Source organism: Cetorhinus maximus, chromosome 15 (genome assembly GCF_964194155.1).
Source record: "Cetorhinus maximus chromosome 15, sCetMax3.hap1.1, whole genome shotgun sequence".
Taxonomy (NCBI): domain Eukaryota; kingdom Metazoa; phylum Chordata; class Chondrichthyes; order Lamniformes; family Cetorhinidae; genus Cetorhinus; species Cetorhinus maximus.
This window is the reverse complement of record NC_135893.1, coordinates 14,265,097-14,283,642: the sequence shown is the minus strand read 5'-3', so window position 1 is coordinate 14,283,642 and position 18,546 is coordinate 14,265,097. Positions and strand designations below refer to the sequence as shown.

At 40.2% G+C, this 18,546-nt stretch overlaps 1 protein-coding gene across 1 annotated transcript in view; it reads left to right on the top strand.

The window, feature by feature from the left end:
- wrap73 (WD repeat containing, antisense to TP73) overlaps nt 1–17,024 on the top strand; it is a 36,182-nt gene extending 19,158 nt beyond the window's left edge. The window contains exons 4-12 of the mRNA XM_078557909.1: nt 4,140–4,212; nt 7,057–7,160; nt 8,871–8,957; nt 9,863–9,997; nt 12,293–12,370; nt 13,150–13,255; nt 14,233–14,358; nt 15,421–15,612; nt 15,763–17,024. Coding sequence (XP_078414035.1) covers nt 4,140–4,212; nt 7,057–7,160; nt 8,871–8,957; nt 9,863–9,997; nt 12,293–12,370; nt 13,150–13,255; nt 14,233–14,358; nt 15,421–15,612; nt 15,763–15,872 — 1,011 coding nt within the window. The 3' untranslated portion in view covers nt 15,873–17,024. The remainder of the gene's footprint in view (nt 1–4,139; nt 4,213–7,056; nt 7,161–8,870; nt 8,958–9,862; nt 9,998–12,292; nt 12,371–13,149; nt 13,256–14,232; nt 14,359–15,420; nt 15,613–15,762) is intronic.
- Nucleotides 17,025–18,546: the final 1,522 nt, after the last annotated feature.

Below are 18,546 nucleotides of genomic sequence, written 5' to 3'. Positions count from 1 at the left end.
TGATGGAGGTAGGGAAGATCATTGAAGCAGCAGAAGATAACCGGGCCTAGGACACTACCCTGAGTGATGTCCTGTGACTGCGACAATTGACCTCTAACAACCACAACTTTCATCCTCTGTGCTAGGTATGATTACAGCCAGTGGAAAGTTTTCCGCCTGATTCCCATTGACTCCAGTTTTGCTAGGGCACGTTGATGCTGCACTTGGTCAAATTCTGCCCTGATGGCAAGGGCAGTCACTTTTGCCTCATCTCTGGAATTCAGCTTTTTTTGGCCATGTTTGGACCAAGACTGCAATGAGGTAAAGAGCTGAGTGGTACTGGTGGAACCCAATCTGAGCATCAGTGAGCAGGTTATTGCTTTGCAAGTGCCGCTTGGTAGCACATCAACAACTTCCATAATTTTGATGATGAAGAGTAGGCTGACAGTGTGGTAATTGGCTGGGTTGGATTTATCCTGCTTTTTGTGGACAGGAATACCTGGGCAATTTTCCATGTTGTCGGGTAGATGCCAGTGCTGTAGCTGTACTTGGAACAGCTTTGCTAGGGGCGCGACTAGTTCTGGAGCACAAGTCTTCAGTACTGTTGCCAGAATGTTGTCAGGGTTTGTAGCCTTTGCAGTGCCAGGTGCCTTCAGCCATTTTTTGATATCACATGGAGCAAATTGAAACCTGGTGAGTCATGGAACAAGGTTTTTAAACCTTCTGCAAAGATTAGTGGTTGCATATACTGTACTTGAAAGGTCTTTATTGATTTAATTTTTAGAGTAGTGTTTCTGTTTATTGGAACTTGTATACAAAGATGACCAGACCAGACCATACAATAGGCATATGCACACAATAATGATGCAGTGATTGCAATAGTGACTTGGCATGTTTCAGTACCAGGGCAGTGCAAGCAACACAAAGGAGCAGGGATTTAAAAATAAGCATCTAAATGGTGCCTCCCCAGGTGCCTCCCCATATGATGTCGCCCCTCACCAACAACCTTCCCTTTCCTCCCCAGCAGGTAAATACAACCTACAAGTGGCAGTGAATCAAAACAGACCACATATCCCAGAGTTGATTGTCAACAAGTGTCAAGCTGGCCAAACTCCACTAGATTTGCAACAAATGGTCTTGGCACATTGTGTTAGGGGGACACACCAAGAACACAGTTCCTGGTCCAGCATTCTCCTGCTGCAAATAAATGTGAAATGTATTAGATGAAGATGAAGCCATGACTAGCCCTCGTGCTCAGTGCCCATGATCACCTTTGACGAATGGCAATTTAGCCAAGATTTCATTCTTTGACTTCTGTCCATGGACCCGCATGAGAGATGGGCAAAAGGGGAAAAAATTGGAGATAATAATGGAGTTTGCTAGCAAAGCATCTCAAATGAGGAAAAAAAATTAAAACCATACCTAACATATAAAAGCTAATTTTTAAGATCTCAAGACACCCTGACCCCAGAGATATTTGTGTTTTCTTTTTAATGTAAAAACCTGAGCACTTTAATTCCAGCTGGAGAAGAGGCATCTCAGCTGTTGTTTTCCAAAAGAAAATGATCCTGAAATCTGCCACTATATGGCTGCTTCTAAAATAGAATACAAAGTTGCTGAGACTCTCCAAGCAGGGTAACTTGATAAGGGAAGACTGGCACAGTTTGAGGGATACTAAACCCAGACTGTTACAACTAAGGAGATATTAAGCCTCAATTTTGATTGAATTCAGTGATTAAAGTCATTGGTTTCCTATTTTCATAGATAAATAAAGGGAATCAGAGAATGCAATCCCAAAATCACCAGTAGAAGTCTGGAATCCCAACTGTTTGAATGAAATTGAACTTATTCAGTCATCATAAACCAGTGACCCTATTAAAAATAAAATGACCATGAAAAAAAAAAGATTTTTCATGTTAAAGGGATGCTGTCCTTTCTGGCCTGCCACTGTTGCTGCAGATTGGGAAACCCACATAAAATCCACTGCAGTTGTTGCTCATATCCCCAAACACAGCTGATATTGCTCCATATGCCAAATTGAGTGGTTTCGCCTGCACCAAGAAGCAAAAGTAACAATGCAGCCATTTTTTTAAAAAAAAGGAATGAGTCTCTCAGAGGCAGTACAAATTGTAACTTCTGATCTCAAGCTGGCTTTCCCACCACTTGCAATGAAATGGACACGGCCTGTAAATGTCATTTATGTGAGATATCTTGGAAGTTGACTGTCTCAGATTTACCAGTCCTAATGTGTCCCAACAATAAAGATTCTCTTTAGTTAATGTCTTCATGACACTTGTCCCTGTATAGCTCCATTAAGTTCAATAAGGGCCGTATGCAGATTGCCAATGTGATATACACAGTGCAACATACTTTGCCCTGGATCAACAAGATCAATGCTGGCACAGACAGAACACAAATCTAAATTCTCCCTATTTTGCCAAATCAAAAACTCTTAAGTCTGACTTGCTCCAAAACATCATGAGAGAGATTTTGCAATAGAGCTTGCGGCTGACCTTGAAAGAAAGATGCCCACAAAGATCTCTGTGGCACAGACTTACCCTTTTCCCAACAAGTTTAAACCTGACATCAAGTCAAGAGGATCTCCAGGCATGTAGCAGCAGTGATATCAACAAGCAAGGTAAGCAGCTAACCACAGTATTCTCAGACAGCAAACCAGGAAGTTAAAAGCATTTTTTGTTAAATTTAAATTTTGAGAGCAAAATAAATGATCTGATTTAGATAGAAGCTAAACTATCAATATAAACAAACTATAAAAATACTTTTCTTAAAAAACATGAAATTTATCATAATGTAGAGGTTTGACATTCCTCAAATATAAAATTAACTTCTCAGGACCAATGAGGGTGCAAAGCAGCCAACTTGATTGGCACCCCATCCACCACCTGAAATATTCAGTCCTCCCACCAGCAATGCAGAATGGCAGCAGTGTGTACCATCTACAAGATACACTGCAGCAATTCATCAAAGTTCCTTTGACAGCATTTTCCAAACTTAGAAGGTCAAGGGCAGCAGATGCACGGGAGCATCACGACTGAAAGTTCCCCTGCAAGCTACATACCCACCTGACTTGGAACTATATCATTGTTCTTTCACTGTCACTGGCTCAAAATCCAGTAACTCCCTTCCTAACTGCAACATGGGTGCACCTAAACCAGATGGACTGCAGTGGTTCAAGAAGGCAGCTCACCCTCACCTTCTCAATGGCAATTGGGATAGGAAATAAATGCTGGCCTAGCCAGTGGCGCCCACATCCTGTGAAAGAATTTTAAAAAAATTACAGGATCTAGCATTGTTTGGTAGAAGTTTTTACACCTTCATCTAGCATTATTTGTGTTCTGCTCCTTTATATCTGAATTCACTGATGTGCAGTATTTGGACACTCCACTGGCATTTCATTTGAGTGGCCATTTTTCAGGGATGTGTGTCAACTGTGGAAGGGCATCACAAGTCTGATGCTGTGTCCATCTGACGCCCACTGATATACATTTTTCAATCGGGCCATTGGGTAATTATTGAGCAGAAGCCCCAGCCACTTCCTCTGCTTTTCTTTCCATTTCCCTATTCCCTTACTTGGTCAATTATAGCACCCTTTCTGCTGCTCCAGCTAACTTGTCATGAGGTGTACCTGGTATTCTTTGTTTGGCTCAGAACTATACCTTTATCCACTGAATATGGGGGAAGCTTCCTTCCAATATAAACTTATTAGTTTACCGCAATCCATCCAATTTCAAATCCAGTATGATTTTGTCATCAAACTTATTACAATGATGAGTTTCTATGACCTGTAACTAACTTCAGAAAGGGACTTAAAGTTGGACTGTTCAGAGAAATGGTGGTCATTATAAAAAGCCCTGACTGAGATAGACATGACTGGTATTTGTCTTTTCTTTAAAAATATGTTGAATTTTTGATCAAATTGTACATTTAAGGCTAATAGTTTAATGGGCTGGGTGCTGTAAATTACATTCTTGCATACAGTTCTTGTAATTTCAGCTGCTGAGAAGAGATTTGTTCAGTGTGAAAGTGTAGCCTGCAGGCTTGCACAGATTAATATCTGAGGTCAGGTTTGGGTCGGAGTTCCGGCGTTCTATGCTTGCTGCCGCGACAAAATAAATAAACATTTATCTCTCTCTCAACAGCTGAGAATCACCATCTGGTCGTTGTGCACCAAATCAGTATCTTATATAAAGTATCCCAAGTCCTGTCAGCATGGTAAGTGGATGAGCAATCTTGTTTTGAAGGATAATATAAGAATGAATTAAGTGAAATTGAGAAGGATTTGTTGTAAACTGTTTAGTGATTCTGATTATATCCACAGTCCTTGGTGCCTTCATTAGATAGTTAGTTTTGCTACCATTTGCAAAATAGTTTCTCAACCCATTTTATTTTGTGGGGGTTACCAAAGATCATTGTTCAATGAGATCTGTAGAAAAAGAATAAAATTTGAAAGGAACCATCCCAGAAGGATACCCTGAATCCTGATGGTGAGATCATAAAACAACAGGATACTTTTGTCTGCCTGCACTTTTTTTTTCTTGTGACTTTGCTGATCTTAATCAGGCTGCTTTTTGAGAAGAAGGGTTTCCCATAAGAAAGAGAGATTGAGTGCATGTCTGTTCAGGCTGTTCTGTGCTTCTCCCAGAGATTGGCTACATAGTAGAATTGGCAGGGATGAGGGAGAGAGTGAGAAGTGTTGGTTTTGGAAGATACGATGAGCAGAACTTGGTCGTGAACAACTATATGCAATGTCTACATCACTGAAACAAACCATTTGGCCCAGCTGGTGTTTGCCAGTACAAAAACAGAAATACCTGGAAAAACTCAGCAGGTCTGGCAACATTGGCGGAGAAGAACAAAGTTGACGTTTCGAGTCCTCATGACCCTTCAACAGAACTTCAACTCCACCGATGCTGCTAGACCTGCTGAGTTTTTCCAGGTATTTCTGTTTTTGTTTTGGATTTCCAGCATCCGCAGTTTTTTGTTTTTATATTTTGGTCTTTGCCAGTGTTTATGCTCCGTACATGTCTTCTCTTGCTCCCTCTTCATCTAACAGTATCAGCATATTCTTCTATTCCCCCTTCCTTCAATTGCTTAGCTAGCTTCCCCTTAAATACTATTTGCCTCAAAAACATTATAGAATTGGCTTTACCACTTTATAGGTAAAGAAGTTTCTTCTGAATTCCATAGTGACTATCTTACAATTAATGTCCTGTAGTTTTGGACTGCCCACAAGTGGATACATGGTATCAACCTCTACCCTATCAAAATCTTTCATTGTCTTAAAGATCTCCATCAGATCACCTCAGGGCTTTCTCTACTCTGGCGAAGAGAGCTGCAACCTGTTTAGCCTTTCCTGATAAGTATTATAGTCTCAGTTCGGTATCACCCTTGTGAATTGGCTTTGCACCTTTGCTATCCTGCTAACCATTTTGTAGTAAGGAGAGCAGAACTATGCACATCATTCTGTGTATGGTCTAACCAAAGTTCTACAGAAGTTTAATATAACATCTCTGCTTTACCATTCCAGACCTATTAAAAATGAACCTTAGTGCTTGGTTTGCTTTTTTTCTAATGTTTATCCTAGTTATCTGGTACAACAGAGTGGCTTGCTAGACCACCTCAGAGGGCATTAGTTTGCGACTGGAATCCCAGATTGGATAAAATGGGATTTGAACCCACGGTCTCTGGATTAGTAGTTCAGCAGTATATATATTTGAGGAGCACTGCAACATTTTGTTTTGACGTGCTATCTTTTATTCTTAATTCATTCACGGGATGTGGGCTTTGCTGGCTGGGCCAGCATTTATTGCCCATCCCTAGTTGCCTTTGAGAAGGTGGTGGTGAGCTATCATTGAAACAAAATGTTGCAGTTTCTAAGAAATGATAATATTTCTGCAGATTGTCTGGTTCTCAGCAGCACTCATGAATCACCTCACCTAGGTCTACCTTAGATTTCCAGAAATTTAGGTTAAGATTCCTGAGCAAGCACCACCAGTTGCAGAGTTGATTGTGTTGAACTGAGTTATTCTAAATATAAATGTTCACAAACAGGGTTCCAGACTGAGATTGGGTCACTTTGAAGAATTGATCAGCTCTTCAGGAAAGCAAATTGATGTGCTGGTTCTGAACAAAGCATTTTTATCACCACCTCAAGAGAATAAATAGTATCAGTGTTAACATCCAGTGATTCTGCCAATTGTATCTTAAACAGTACTTTTTTTTTTGTTTGAGTCTTGATTTGAGCAGGCTACATAGGGCATAGTTTTTTTTTCTAAATGTTTTTGGATGCTATACTTTGAAACTCCAGCAGACAAAGTGGTAATTAAATCAACACATTTTTTGAATACATTCTGAAAAGAAAAATGAAATCCTCATGTTTGAGCGGCTCTGGGTTGGGGGGGTGGTGGGGGGTGTGTGTGTGCTATTAGCTCATTTGAGCCAGAGTTGCTGTTGAGACAGGGTTACAGTTGGCATACCGTAATTGGCTTCAGTGCCTCTGAGTGAAGGAAAGGGGTAATCAGGCAGGATCCTTGGTGATCTCTGGCTAAAAAATGAGGGAGGACATAAGTGGGCTTGGTTGTGATGTCCTCCATTGTTCAATAGATTGCTGACACTTTGTAATTTTAACCTAATCTGCCTGACACAATCCTGTTAGTTGACTATCAGCCACCTGCTTTATACTTACATTGTAAAACGAGCAGCCAATCCATCAGTTCCTTTGCTGTGGATAAGGCTAAAATTACCCCCTCAATGCCGAGACTTATACATTCAGAGAAATCAATTGAGTGAGATTTCAGGGCTGTCGATGTCCGTGGAAGCGTACCTCAGTGCCGCCAGGAATGGAATAAGATTGGGGAAGATACAAATAATTATTTGAAAGTTTCTTTTCTATATGGTTTTATTAGAAATTTTACCCCTCAAATAGCTTTAGTTTAACCATTTCAACTGTAGATGATTGTGTGGAGGATGGATTTCCCTGTGTGACTTCTTTAAAATCCTGTAGGCTTTGACAATCTAATAAAATAGCACCAACTAAATATTTCGTTGTGGCCTTAGGGATGGATTTCACCAAGGATGGGCACTACATGGCGCTGGCAGAGAGACGGGATTGCAAGGATCACATCAGTATCTTTGTCTGCAGTGAGTGGCAGCTACTGCGGGTAATTAACTTTACGTTAAAAAAAACAGCTCTTCATTGAGAGCGGTGTGACCCAGTATTGACTCTTATGGTGTGTGGTGTTCCAGAAACTTACCATTGAAATCATGCTTTATTTCAGGAACTTCAAAAAGTGCACAATGCCCATGGAATACTATTATTACACGCACTACATTGCTGGTCTACCAGGAATGAGATTATTTAATATACTCAAGAGGTGAAGGGTTTCCAGTGTTAGGGAATGTAAGTTTTCAACACCTCCAAACCAGGTGCTTGTGTCAAGTAGTTTGAATCACATACAGAATGGGTTAGGTGGAGGGTAAAGCTGCTTTTCATATTGCTCCAAATTAATCAACTTCCTATTGCACCAATGGGAAATCTATAATTCCTTCCCCAGCCATCTGAGCAGGACTGTGAATTAATGTCGGCTGTGGATCTGTACATTCCAGGAACTTAGCTTAGATTGTAGCCAGTATAGAGATTTCTATAAAAAAACTACTGCGGATGCTGGAAATCCAAAACAAAAACAGAATTACCTGGAAAAACTCAGCAGGTCTGGCAGCATCGGCGGAGAAGAAAAGAGTTGACGTTTCGAGTCCTCATGACCCTTCGGCAGAACTGAGTAAAGTTAGGAGAGGGGTGAAATATAAGCTGGTTTAAGGTTGTGGGTGGTGGGGTGGGGGGAGAGAAGTTGGGGGGCGGGGGTGGTTGTAGGGACAAGCAAGCAGTGATAGGCAAACACCAGGAGAGAAATGGAAAGCAATGAAGGTGAACAAGGCAGAAGAGACAGGCGGAAATCCTGTCGGAGAACAGAGCAATACTTCTTCAAGCCAGACCTGCTGAGTTTTTCCAGGTAATTCTGTTTTTGTTTTGGATTTCCAGCATCCGCAGTAGTTTTTTGTTTTTATCTCTGTGTTTAATTGACCGCCACTCCTCTTCAAGAAATGCCTACCTTGAAGAAGTATTGCTCTGTTCTCCGACAGGATTTCCGCCTGTCTCTTCTGCCTTGTTCACCTTCATTGCTTTCCATTTCTCTCCTGGTGTTTGCCTATCACTGCTTGCTTGTCCCTACAACCACACCCCCCACCCCCCATCTAACCCCCCAACCTTAAACCAGCTGATATTTCACCCCTCCCCTAACTTTACTCAGTTCTGCCGAAGGGTCATGAGGACTCAAAACGTCAACTCTTTTCTTCTCCGCCAATGCTGCCAGACCTGCTGAGTTTTTCCAGGTAATTCTGTTTTTGTGTTAGAGATTTCTATGCTATTCATTTGAACTGGATTTGAACCTGTCCCAGAAGAGTGAGATTACTGTAAGCCATCATGCAGCCTGCACATTGTGCCTCCCAGTTCTAGTCTCTCCCACAAGTTGAAACATCCTCCTGTATCTACCCTGTCAAGTCCCCTCAGGATCTTATATGTTTCAATAATATCACCTCTGATTCTTCTAAACTCCAATGGGTGTGGGCCCAACCTGTTCTTTTGTACAATGCAGCATTTTATTTGCATTCCTACAATGCACCTCCCAGCATCTGTGCTGCAATGCCCAAAATCCTTGGGTCTGTAATGTAGCGAATATTTATCGTCATCTATTACATTATAGTATTCCTTTTAGTGGTCTGAAATAAGTTGTTTACAGTCAAATGTCAGGCTTTTCTAAATTGATTTGGTAGCTGTCTTTTATTCATGATCCTCTTGTATACAATTTGTTCAGCATTTTGAGACCGAGACCCAGGATCTGGCTGGTATCGAGTGGTCACCCAACAGCTGTGTGCTGGCAGTCTGGGATTCTTGTTTGGAGGTGAGTGGCAGCTCTAAGAAGGGATATTGCAACTTGAAAGTTTGTCTTTAAAATGTTAATTTTTTTAAAGCAACTTTGGAGTCCAAGGTCTACTGATTGACAAGATGCAGGGTTTTGATTGTAGTACTGTATGGTGAGTTCTTGGCCTTTTGTTACAGCTGAGAATTTTAAGAAGTTAGAATGAAGTCTGTTTGTGAGCAGTTGATATGTGGAAGTGTGCCTAAAAGTACACTTCGGTCTCTTCAAATGTTAGCATTCATTCAGTGCAGTGCCACTTGATGAAAGGGTTGTGAATTCAGGCTCTCAATCCAGAAATTGAACCATGGCTGACAAATCAGTGCAGTACTGAGGGAGTACAGCTCTTTCAAAAGTGCCATCTTTCATGAAACATTTGAACTGAGCTCCACCTGGCCTCATTAATGGATGTTACAATGCAACCGCATGATTTGAACAGGGTGGGGGGTGGGCTTCTCTTGGCTGACATTTATCCCTCCACCAACATCATTTAATTACCAAAATTTGTGTTATGTTGCTGCTGCTTGTAGGACCCCACTGTGTGCAAATTCGCTGCCATGTTTCCTAAATTACATCAGTAACTATCTTGGCTGTGAAATGCTTTGGATGTCCTGAAGATGTGAATGATGCTACATAAATGCAAGATTTATTTTTCTTTCAGCATTAACTGTGGGTGAGGGGCAAGGATTAGCAGCACAAGCATACAGATTTCCCAAAAGCAATCTCTCTAGAGGAAAGTTAGAGCTGATCTTGTACAGCTCTCAGTTCTACATGGAATGCCTCTTATTTCTGCACCTTCTTTAAAAATAAAAGTATGAATTTGTTTTCTGGAATTGTCTTTTTCCCTTTCTCTTCCTTGGTACTGAGTAAGCTTTTTTTGTTCCTTCTAGTATAAAGTCCTCATGTATTCATTGGATGGGCGCCTGTTATCCACGTACAGCGCGTACGAGTGGTCTCTTGGTGTGAAGTCTGTTGCATGGAGTCCAAGCAGCCAGTTTCTAGCCATTGGGAGTTACGATGAAAAGGTAAGAGATGAAACGCAGGTCTCTGAATAAAATAATCGACCGGCAGACTTAGGCTGGAATCGGTTAAAACTGATGAAAGCAAAGTTTAGGACATCTTTCACTACACGTAACTATTGATATTTGTATAGCAATACTGATGTAGAAAAATGTTCCAAGGTGCTTCACATTAGCAGACAAAAGTTATCATTGAGTCAAAAAAGGGGATACTAAGAGAGGTGACAAAAAGGTGGGTTTTAACCAGTGTGTGAAGGAGGGAGGTGGAGAGGCAAAAAGGTTTGGGGATGGAATTCTAGAGCTTGGGCCCGAGATAGCTCATGGTGGAGAGGCATAAAATTATTCAAATCATCTATCCACCAAGATTGCTTAGAATCTGATTGAGCTAAGTAGGTTTCTTCACATTACAATACTGGCACTTGCAGGATCTTCTAAAGCCCTAATACTTTGATTTTGGCTTATATCTGAAATTCTGCTGGCTAAAATTTGTTCTAAAACAACATTTTGCACCTATATGTAGCTTTTATGGCATATTTTTAAAAAGTCCCTAGATCAATCTGTAAACTGGATTTCAGTCAGGCAGTATATAAAGATAAACTTAACGGAATTTTAGAAACCATATCCAGAAGACTTTATATTTAAAAACAAAGGTCGTTCCGATTGGCACTGGCCCTTCTGGGTCAATCATTGCACTATTTTGGTAACATAAGAATGGGAGTAGGCCATTTAGTCCCTTAAGCGTGTTTTCACTCTTCGGTGAGCTATGGATTTCTATATGGTTACATTGTGACAGCCATTATGTAATGATGGGGACAAACGTTTATTTTGTCCCTAGTGAAGTCATGATGCAGTGTTATGCTAGTGCTTTGAACCTGCTACACGTACTTACATCATGCATGCACAGACTGGCCATGTATTAGGTCAGATTAGAGGAAGCCTGATTGCATCACCCTACATGAGAGAGAGGCACAGTCTCAAGACCCAGATTGCACTATAAAACTGGTATGATTTTAATCTGTAGTTTTCTAGTGTCCTTAGCTTCAAACTAAAGATACAGACTGCTTTGCCAATTATCAATGCACAGTAATGGTTAATAGTTTGATTTCTTCCTCTCCCACATTACTGCTTACTTGTATGAGTTCTGGATAAGTCATTGCAAAAAAAAAATGTTTTATTCCTTTACACATTTATACTAATTAAATGGACACCTGATTTAATGCTCTCCCCTGTATTAGCTTTCATCAAAATTTTTCTTTACAAGACTTTCGTCTATCTAAGCACAAGACTGTTCCTATGTTTTGGTTGCACCAAAGTCTTTAAGATGAGAAAGCCAATTCTTCCCATCTATCCCAAATTATACTAAAGTCCTCCTTCTGGCCATTACAACATTCAGTTGGCTCTTCATTTATTCCATGACTCTGTATCTATGTCAGGATGAATATTCTTCAGTCCTAAAGTTATCTTTAACCAGTTTGACAGTGGCAGTTTTGACTCACTTGATGGCACCCTTGGTCGCACTTTCAGAAGATTGTTGGTTCAAGTCCCACTCCATGACCTGAGCACAAAAATCAATGCCGATACTTCAGTGCAGTACTGAGAGAGTGCTGCACTCTGAGGTGCCATCTTTAGGTTGAGATGTTAAACTAATGTCTAACCCCTCAGGAGACATAAAAGACCCCAGTGCACCATTTCAAAGAAGAGCAGGTAAGTTATCCCCAGTGCCCACCTGTATTTGACTGGTTGGGAAAATTCACTGTAGAATGCAAACATGATTATTAAGTTATAAGTACAAGTGGAACAAAACTACTAGCAAGGATTCAGGCAAGTGCGTATTTGCATGAACAAATTGGCACTATGTGGGAACCATTGCTGCTGGAACAGCCGGTGGGTTTTTAAGTAATGCATCCTTTTAATGTTTAAAATGCAAGCAGATTTGATCAGTATCTAAACAGGAAAGATAAATTAACTGCAGTTCTGAGTGGTCACACTGAAACCATCGCATTTCTCTTTCAGGTACTCGCTGACTTTTTCTGTTTTTAATTCAAGTTTACTGTTCTCTTCTAAGTAAAGAGCCCTAAAGTCTATCATGCACTGTTTAACAAGTTGTCTCCTAACTATCTATAGCACCTGGGATGCTGCTCTGGCAGCTTGACTTGCATTATTGTTAAATTTTGCTCTGGATCCACCTTTTTTCCAAAGAGATGAGCTCCTCTTTTGAGAAGTTTTGACACTAATTATTTTAGGTGAAGGTTTCTTTTTGTTGGAGTAAATTTTAATTGAAATGATCTAACCACCAACTAGGTAAGAATCATAAACCATGTGACCTGGAGGAAGCTTGTGGAATTGGAACATCTCCCAACCATCAGAAACCTGAAAAGTGTAAGTTGGAGTAATTCTTTTGAGAGAGAGAGAGAGCGAATTGTTTGAAATGAGAGGGTAACATACCTCCCTTTGGGTTCAAAAGTTTGAGCTCCAGATGAAGGTTTGAGTACGCATTCTATTGTCTTCTACAATAGATGGGATTTATTTTGTGGTCCATACATTTGTGAAATATCCGTGGCACAATCCAAAGAGCAGAAATGTCTCCTGTTATTTTGACTAAGATTCATTCCATAACCAATACCACCAAGAAATTACATTTAACCTTGTTGCTGTTCATAATGTTGATAGTGTAAAATGGTAACATTTTGGCTACACAAGTTGGTGAACTAAAAATAATTATTTATATGGAGTAATTGCACTTGTGAGCTAGAGTTATATTTCTGTTGTGTTGTAAGGTTTATCCTCTAGAACTAGAATCCATTTTCTCTAATATAGTCCAGGATGAGTGGATGAGGCAAAGTTGGTAATTAAATCACAATGGCTGCAAAGTAGAACATGCTGTGTGCTGCAGGACAATTTGCTCCCTAAGTCTAAGAACAGACCAGTTAGAATCTTGGGAAGTAACTGTCTCAGCACCCAAAATCCCACATGCCTAAACAAATAGGTATGAACAGCCTTTGCTGTTCATGGCCTCCCCAGTTGCTGTGATAGCCTCCACGTGCGCTTATATTTTATCTTGCTTATATTTAGCTTCATGCAGTGGCTGGCTAAAGAAAGCCATCATAAGAAATGTACAAATGTGACAGAACCACTAACCGTTCCCTTTCTGCCTACAGGTTATCTATAAGGAGGTAGAAAGCTGCCCACGGCTGGGTGGTGATGGCCTGTCCTTTCTTCCAATTCCAACTGAAAAATGTTCCTTATTCAGCTCAGAGAGTAAATGTAAGTAATGTGGGGAAGGGATGTAGTAATCTGTTTATGCTCTTCATTGGCCTAGCTTAGAGGAAGAACGAGCCTGCGATATCCATTAAACATTTGTTGGCTTCTTTTTCGCAACATTTGAGATAGTGTAGTTTACGTTGACTTTTTAGAGCATTTTGAGGTTTTCTTCCCCACATCCAAAAAAAGCTGCACTCCCACAGCTACCAGCTGCCCTAGGATATCTGAAAAAAGTGATTGTTCGTATAAGCTTAGACAGCAAAGGTTGTTGACATATTTCACCATTGCAGTTGAGCTTAATCAGTTTTCACCCAGAATTCACACTTTGTTCGCAGCGGATTGTCATCAGCAACAGAAATCCACTCTGACCTTTCTATTCCCCAACACCTACTTCAGGGTGCTGAGCAAAAGGATTGCGCTCATAGAAGTGCAGCTGAATTAGACTATGAGCCACTTGCATGCCATTACTCTGCACTGTTGCCTGGTCACATCATTAAGCAGAAACCCCATGAATTAGCACCCTTTGAGAGCCCGCTTCCTGTTTTAGTATCTGAGCTTGTAGCTGAAGAAAATGAACACTTAAAAGCTTCCTGCTTTATCATCCTAAATAATCTCCTTCTGCTCTGCGATTTCAGCTGAATGGTCACACATTCATTTCCAGGTAAAACCAAAGTGCAAGTGACTTAAAGGGCTACGGGCTGAATGACTGGTTACTATATCGTACATTCTAAACTTCATTGTTTTTGGTGGGGTTGCTGTTGAGTTCTGACTTAATTTCTTCTTGGCTGAAGAACAATAATAATTTAAATTTTAAATGTGCACATTCAGCAATCTCTTTTTAATGACTGAAGTACTAAAGGAATTTTACCATTTCTTTTAAAGATCAGAGCATAAATCATGGGATTTCAAGTACAGTCTTTGCAGGGGCCACTGTAATTAGTGTTCTGTCTTTACTTTACTGAGTTTTCTTTCTGTTTCAGATGAGATTTGCCAGCCTCCAGTTGAGGTACCTGTAGTGAAGCCCGATCCAGATCGAGCAAATCCCAAATTGGGCGTCGGGATGTTGGCTTTCAGTCCAGATAACCGTTTCTTAGCAACCAGAAATGGTATGTTAATAAAACCCATGCGGTGGATTAAAGGTGGGCTGGTAGCTCATTGATTATGGACCTCAATCCACAATTCAAGCTGTCAAGTTTGAGCAGGTGTGTTAGACCCTTTCACAGATGGGGTTTGGAACTACTGCTGATCTTGCACACCACCAGTACATGGAATGGCAGTGTGGTGGAAAAAGTTTAAGATTCAGCAGCGTCACTGTGAAGAATCCAGGTAGAGACATGACACCACCTACATGGAAGGAGGGGAAGATTGAAGCAGAATCATTCTTGGGCTGTTCTATGCCTTATCATTTCAGTTTGTTTCTGTACTGGAGCTTCATGTATAGAGTTTTTGCAGTCTGCAACTTTTTTTATAAGATCAAAGTAGTTAATTTTCAGTATATTTTTGGACCAATGACTTGTCTCCCTGCTGCTGTCCTCCTCGTCTGGTAGTTATAAACTTGGAGCACTTCTTGTGAACAAAAAACATCATACTAAACATTGCAATTCACACTATCTCTTCTCTTCACCCTTTATCTTCACACCATATCTACAATGCTTTCGTCTGCACTAAAATAACTTCATTTGGTTTCTCAACATTTTATGAACTGCTGATACCCTCAGTTCTATTAAATGCAGTAATTTTCAACATTTTGCTGCTCCTTTTCATGTTGACCTCAACTACATCAATGCAATGTCTTACTGATGTAAAAAATTGTTCTTTTAGGTCACAGAACTTTAGTAGAACATCCATTTACAAAATTTAGGCTATTCCTATTTTTATTTAAGGGGAAAGTAATTAAATAAATGCAAGTAACCATTACCATGGTGCTTATCATGAGCCCCTCCCACTACTGTCATTTATGAACATTTAATAGTTTCACCTTGTGCACAACCATTTGGTGATTTGTATATTGGATATTTTTGGTGCTTACTTTGTTACAGGGCTCTGTGCTAATTAAATCCTAAGAATGGGAATGATTTCAATGATCCTGTTCCACAGAATTGCCTTCCTCATTTATCTTAGTAAATAAAACGCATATTCATTTATAATTTTTTTTTCTCCTCTTCCAGATAACATGCCAAACACTCTCTGGATATGGGATGCCCAGAAGCTGAAGCAGTATGTGGTTTTAGAGCAATTGTCTGCTGTCAAATGCTTCCAGTGGGACCCATGCAGAGCCCGCCTGGCCATCTGTACTGGCAGCAACAAGGTGTATCTTTGGTCTCCTGCAGGGTGCCTGTCAGTGCAAGTTCCAGCTGAAGGTAAAGGGAGGGAAACTGAGGGCTGAAGACTTGGGGACTGCATTTCAAATTTTCTTAACTAATGGCAGAAATGATACAGACCTCTGAAGAACATGTATTGCAATTCTATTCTTGTCTTCTAACATCTGAATTCTGTTGTCCTTTCTGCAGGTAGTTTCCAGGTTTTATCATTGCACTGGCATCCCAGTGGAGATTCTATAATGCTGCTGAGTAAAGATCAAATGTGTGTGTGCTACTTAGAAACCACAGATGAAAGTTAAACATTTTAACGTTGGAGCTAGAGGATGCAAGTGAACCATAGTGTCTGGCTGCAGTTGTTTGCCATATTGCAGTGTGTTCCTGTTGAGAGCAAATGAGCATTGTAGGCTGACTGCAACATTGCCGAATACTAATGCTATTATAATGGAAATTTGTTGTTCAAAACAAATGTGAAAAATTTGCTTTTACAACCATTAGGTGGAGAGATTGAATAGCAAAGTAATTTTTAAAAATGCATTTGGAGTTTGTATTCTATAGGATCTCATTTCTTTATTGAGGTCCTTTTTCTTGTTGGGAATTGCATTTTTTTTTATCCTTGTTCTGTCTGCTCAATCCCTTGTATTGCATCACTTCCTACAACTGAGACAGAGCTGCTAGGTTATCCTTGGAAGGATGTCCATGTAATCATTGACGAGCTGGAGGGATAGAACCAGAGGCTGTTGACCAAAACATCATCTCAAGTTGTAATTTTGTCTATGGACTTGGCATCAACCTGAACACTCAACAAAATGAAGATTTGGGATCATTGCCTTTAAAAGTCAATGAACATAACTTCAAAAGTACTTAATTGGCTGCAGAGTACTTTACTTTAGGAACATCTCAAGGATCTGAAAGGTACTATATAAAATGCAACTTTGTTTTTTAAGATGACGTATCACACACAGTTTCTCAAAGATTCACACTTCCTTGTTTGAAGTTCTGGGAGACTCCATCTAATGCAAACGACAGGTCATTTGTTGATGTTTGTGGTACCTACTCGTAATTGTACAGCACTAGCTTTAACGCTGTGATGGGGCATTCTAATAATGAAACAACATTGGACCCAGACATTGCAAGAGATTTATTGATGTTACAAGTCTTTTATTCCATAATGTATGTTGCACAATTAACATTGTATATTACTGCACAAAATACTGTGTGTGGATCATGCATTTCTTAACTGATTCATAGGTAATATTTAAGATTAAGCCCTTAATGCATACTTTTGTAATAATAAAAACCTTTGCACCAAGCACAGAAAATATTTTCTTCTTTTACATGGGCAGAACAGTATATTGCTGAAACATGACATCACTGAATATTAGTTGAAATATTTGTAGCACTGGCTTTATAATTATTTATGGTATGTTTTTCTAATAAAATTTGCACCAAAATCTGTTTGTATATTCACTTTGTATGCTGTATGTAAATTATATTGTAGTGTTAAGAGATCCAAACTTACCTTGTCGTCAGGCGGAGGTTGGGTACTCCAAGTCCTGACAGGGCTTGAGTTTCCATGCATGCACAGAATGGGAGGACAAGAGCCCAGTGTGGATGTGTGAAAGAAGAAAATGGTGTGAAAACCCTGGATCATATGACACAGCAGATGAGTCCCGGGCAGGGACAAGTCCCAGAGAGGGAACGGGGAGAAGTGTTCCAAAGTAAGAGAACCAGGGAAGGAACCACTGTGGAGAGGAGCAAAGACAGAGGCACCAAACAGTATAAGTGCTGTAGTTGGAAGGCTTTAAGTTAGTAAGGGCTCAGGCAAAGCCTTGGAAATCTGAGAAGACAGCAGAAGTTTGGTGATTCCGTAATGCAGGCCGAATGTGGTTGGAAGAGCTGAAGTTGTGCTTAAGTTGGTGCTGGTATGCAGACTCAGGAATCCCAGGGGAACAGAATTTTGGGGTATGAGATTGAAACCCTGCGAGCTGTTGAGGCAGTCAGAGTCGGAGTGACTTTGAGTGATTTCCAAGGCTAGATTTTTGTAGGTGAAGACTGGAATCCTTTGTGAAAGAGACATTACTGACGTCTCTGTGGGTTGCTGAGAAATCCATGGGATCTGTCTTGATTGCATTTGCCATTTATTGGGCAGTGTAGTGTATTTGACCAGTTTGCCAGTTAATTCACATGTATCTCATATTAACCATGAATGTTAGAGTATAAGATAAAGATAGATTTTGTAAATTGTTTTCTGACCTTCCAAAGTAAAGTTTATTCAATTAAAAACTCTAGAATCTTCTGGCTTTATTGTCTTAGCAAATGTCTTGAATTTCAAACTTTGTCTAACTGGATTGTACCAAGAACTTTGGAGTCTGGTCCAGGATCATAACAGTTGTATAAGCTGAGATGTTAGCTGAGGTTTGGAATTAAGGGCTATTTTGTTGTCTAGTGTGTAAACAAAAGGGAGAAGAGGTTAAAAAGTAAGCTTTATGTAGCAAGGTGAATTGTGTGTCAAAATAAATCCAAAAAGCATTCCATCTGCATAGAGGAGTTGATGGTGCTCATTCTATGCAGGATGTAGAATGAAGCTGCTTTCCTTCCCTAGGCTTGATCATCCTGGAGGGAAGCAACTTCCAAGCACCTTCACATAGCAAGGACAACTGAAGTAATTTTTCACAACACTGTGTGTGCTCTGTCTTTGCAACAGTTGTATGCCAGCTTGTTTCTGTTGAATGTTGACTTGGCTCCCACTCATCACCCAATTCATTTAAGATTGCCATACCTTTTCACTTGGTTGTTTGAATCCACATTTCCTCCGAGGAGCTTAAATATGAAAGAAAAAAGGCCCTTCTGGCTACCAATAAGGTTGAAAAGAGTAGAATAGAAAATTAGGTATGCTGAATTTGGGATTTATAAGCTGAGTAGAAAGGACCATATTGCAATACAAAGTTGAGTACAAGTTTGACAGGAAGTTTT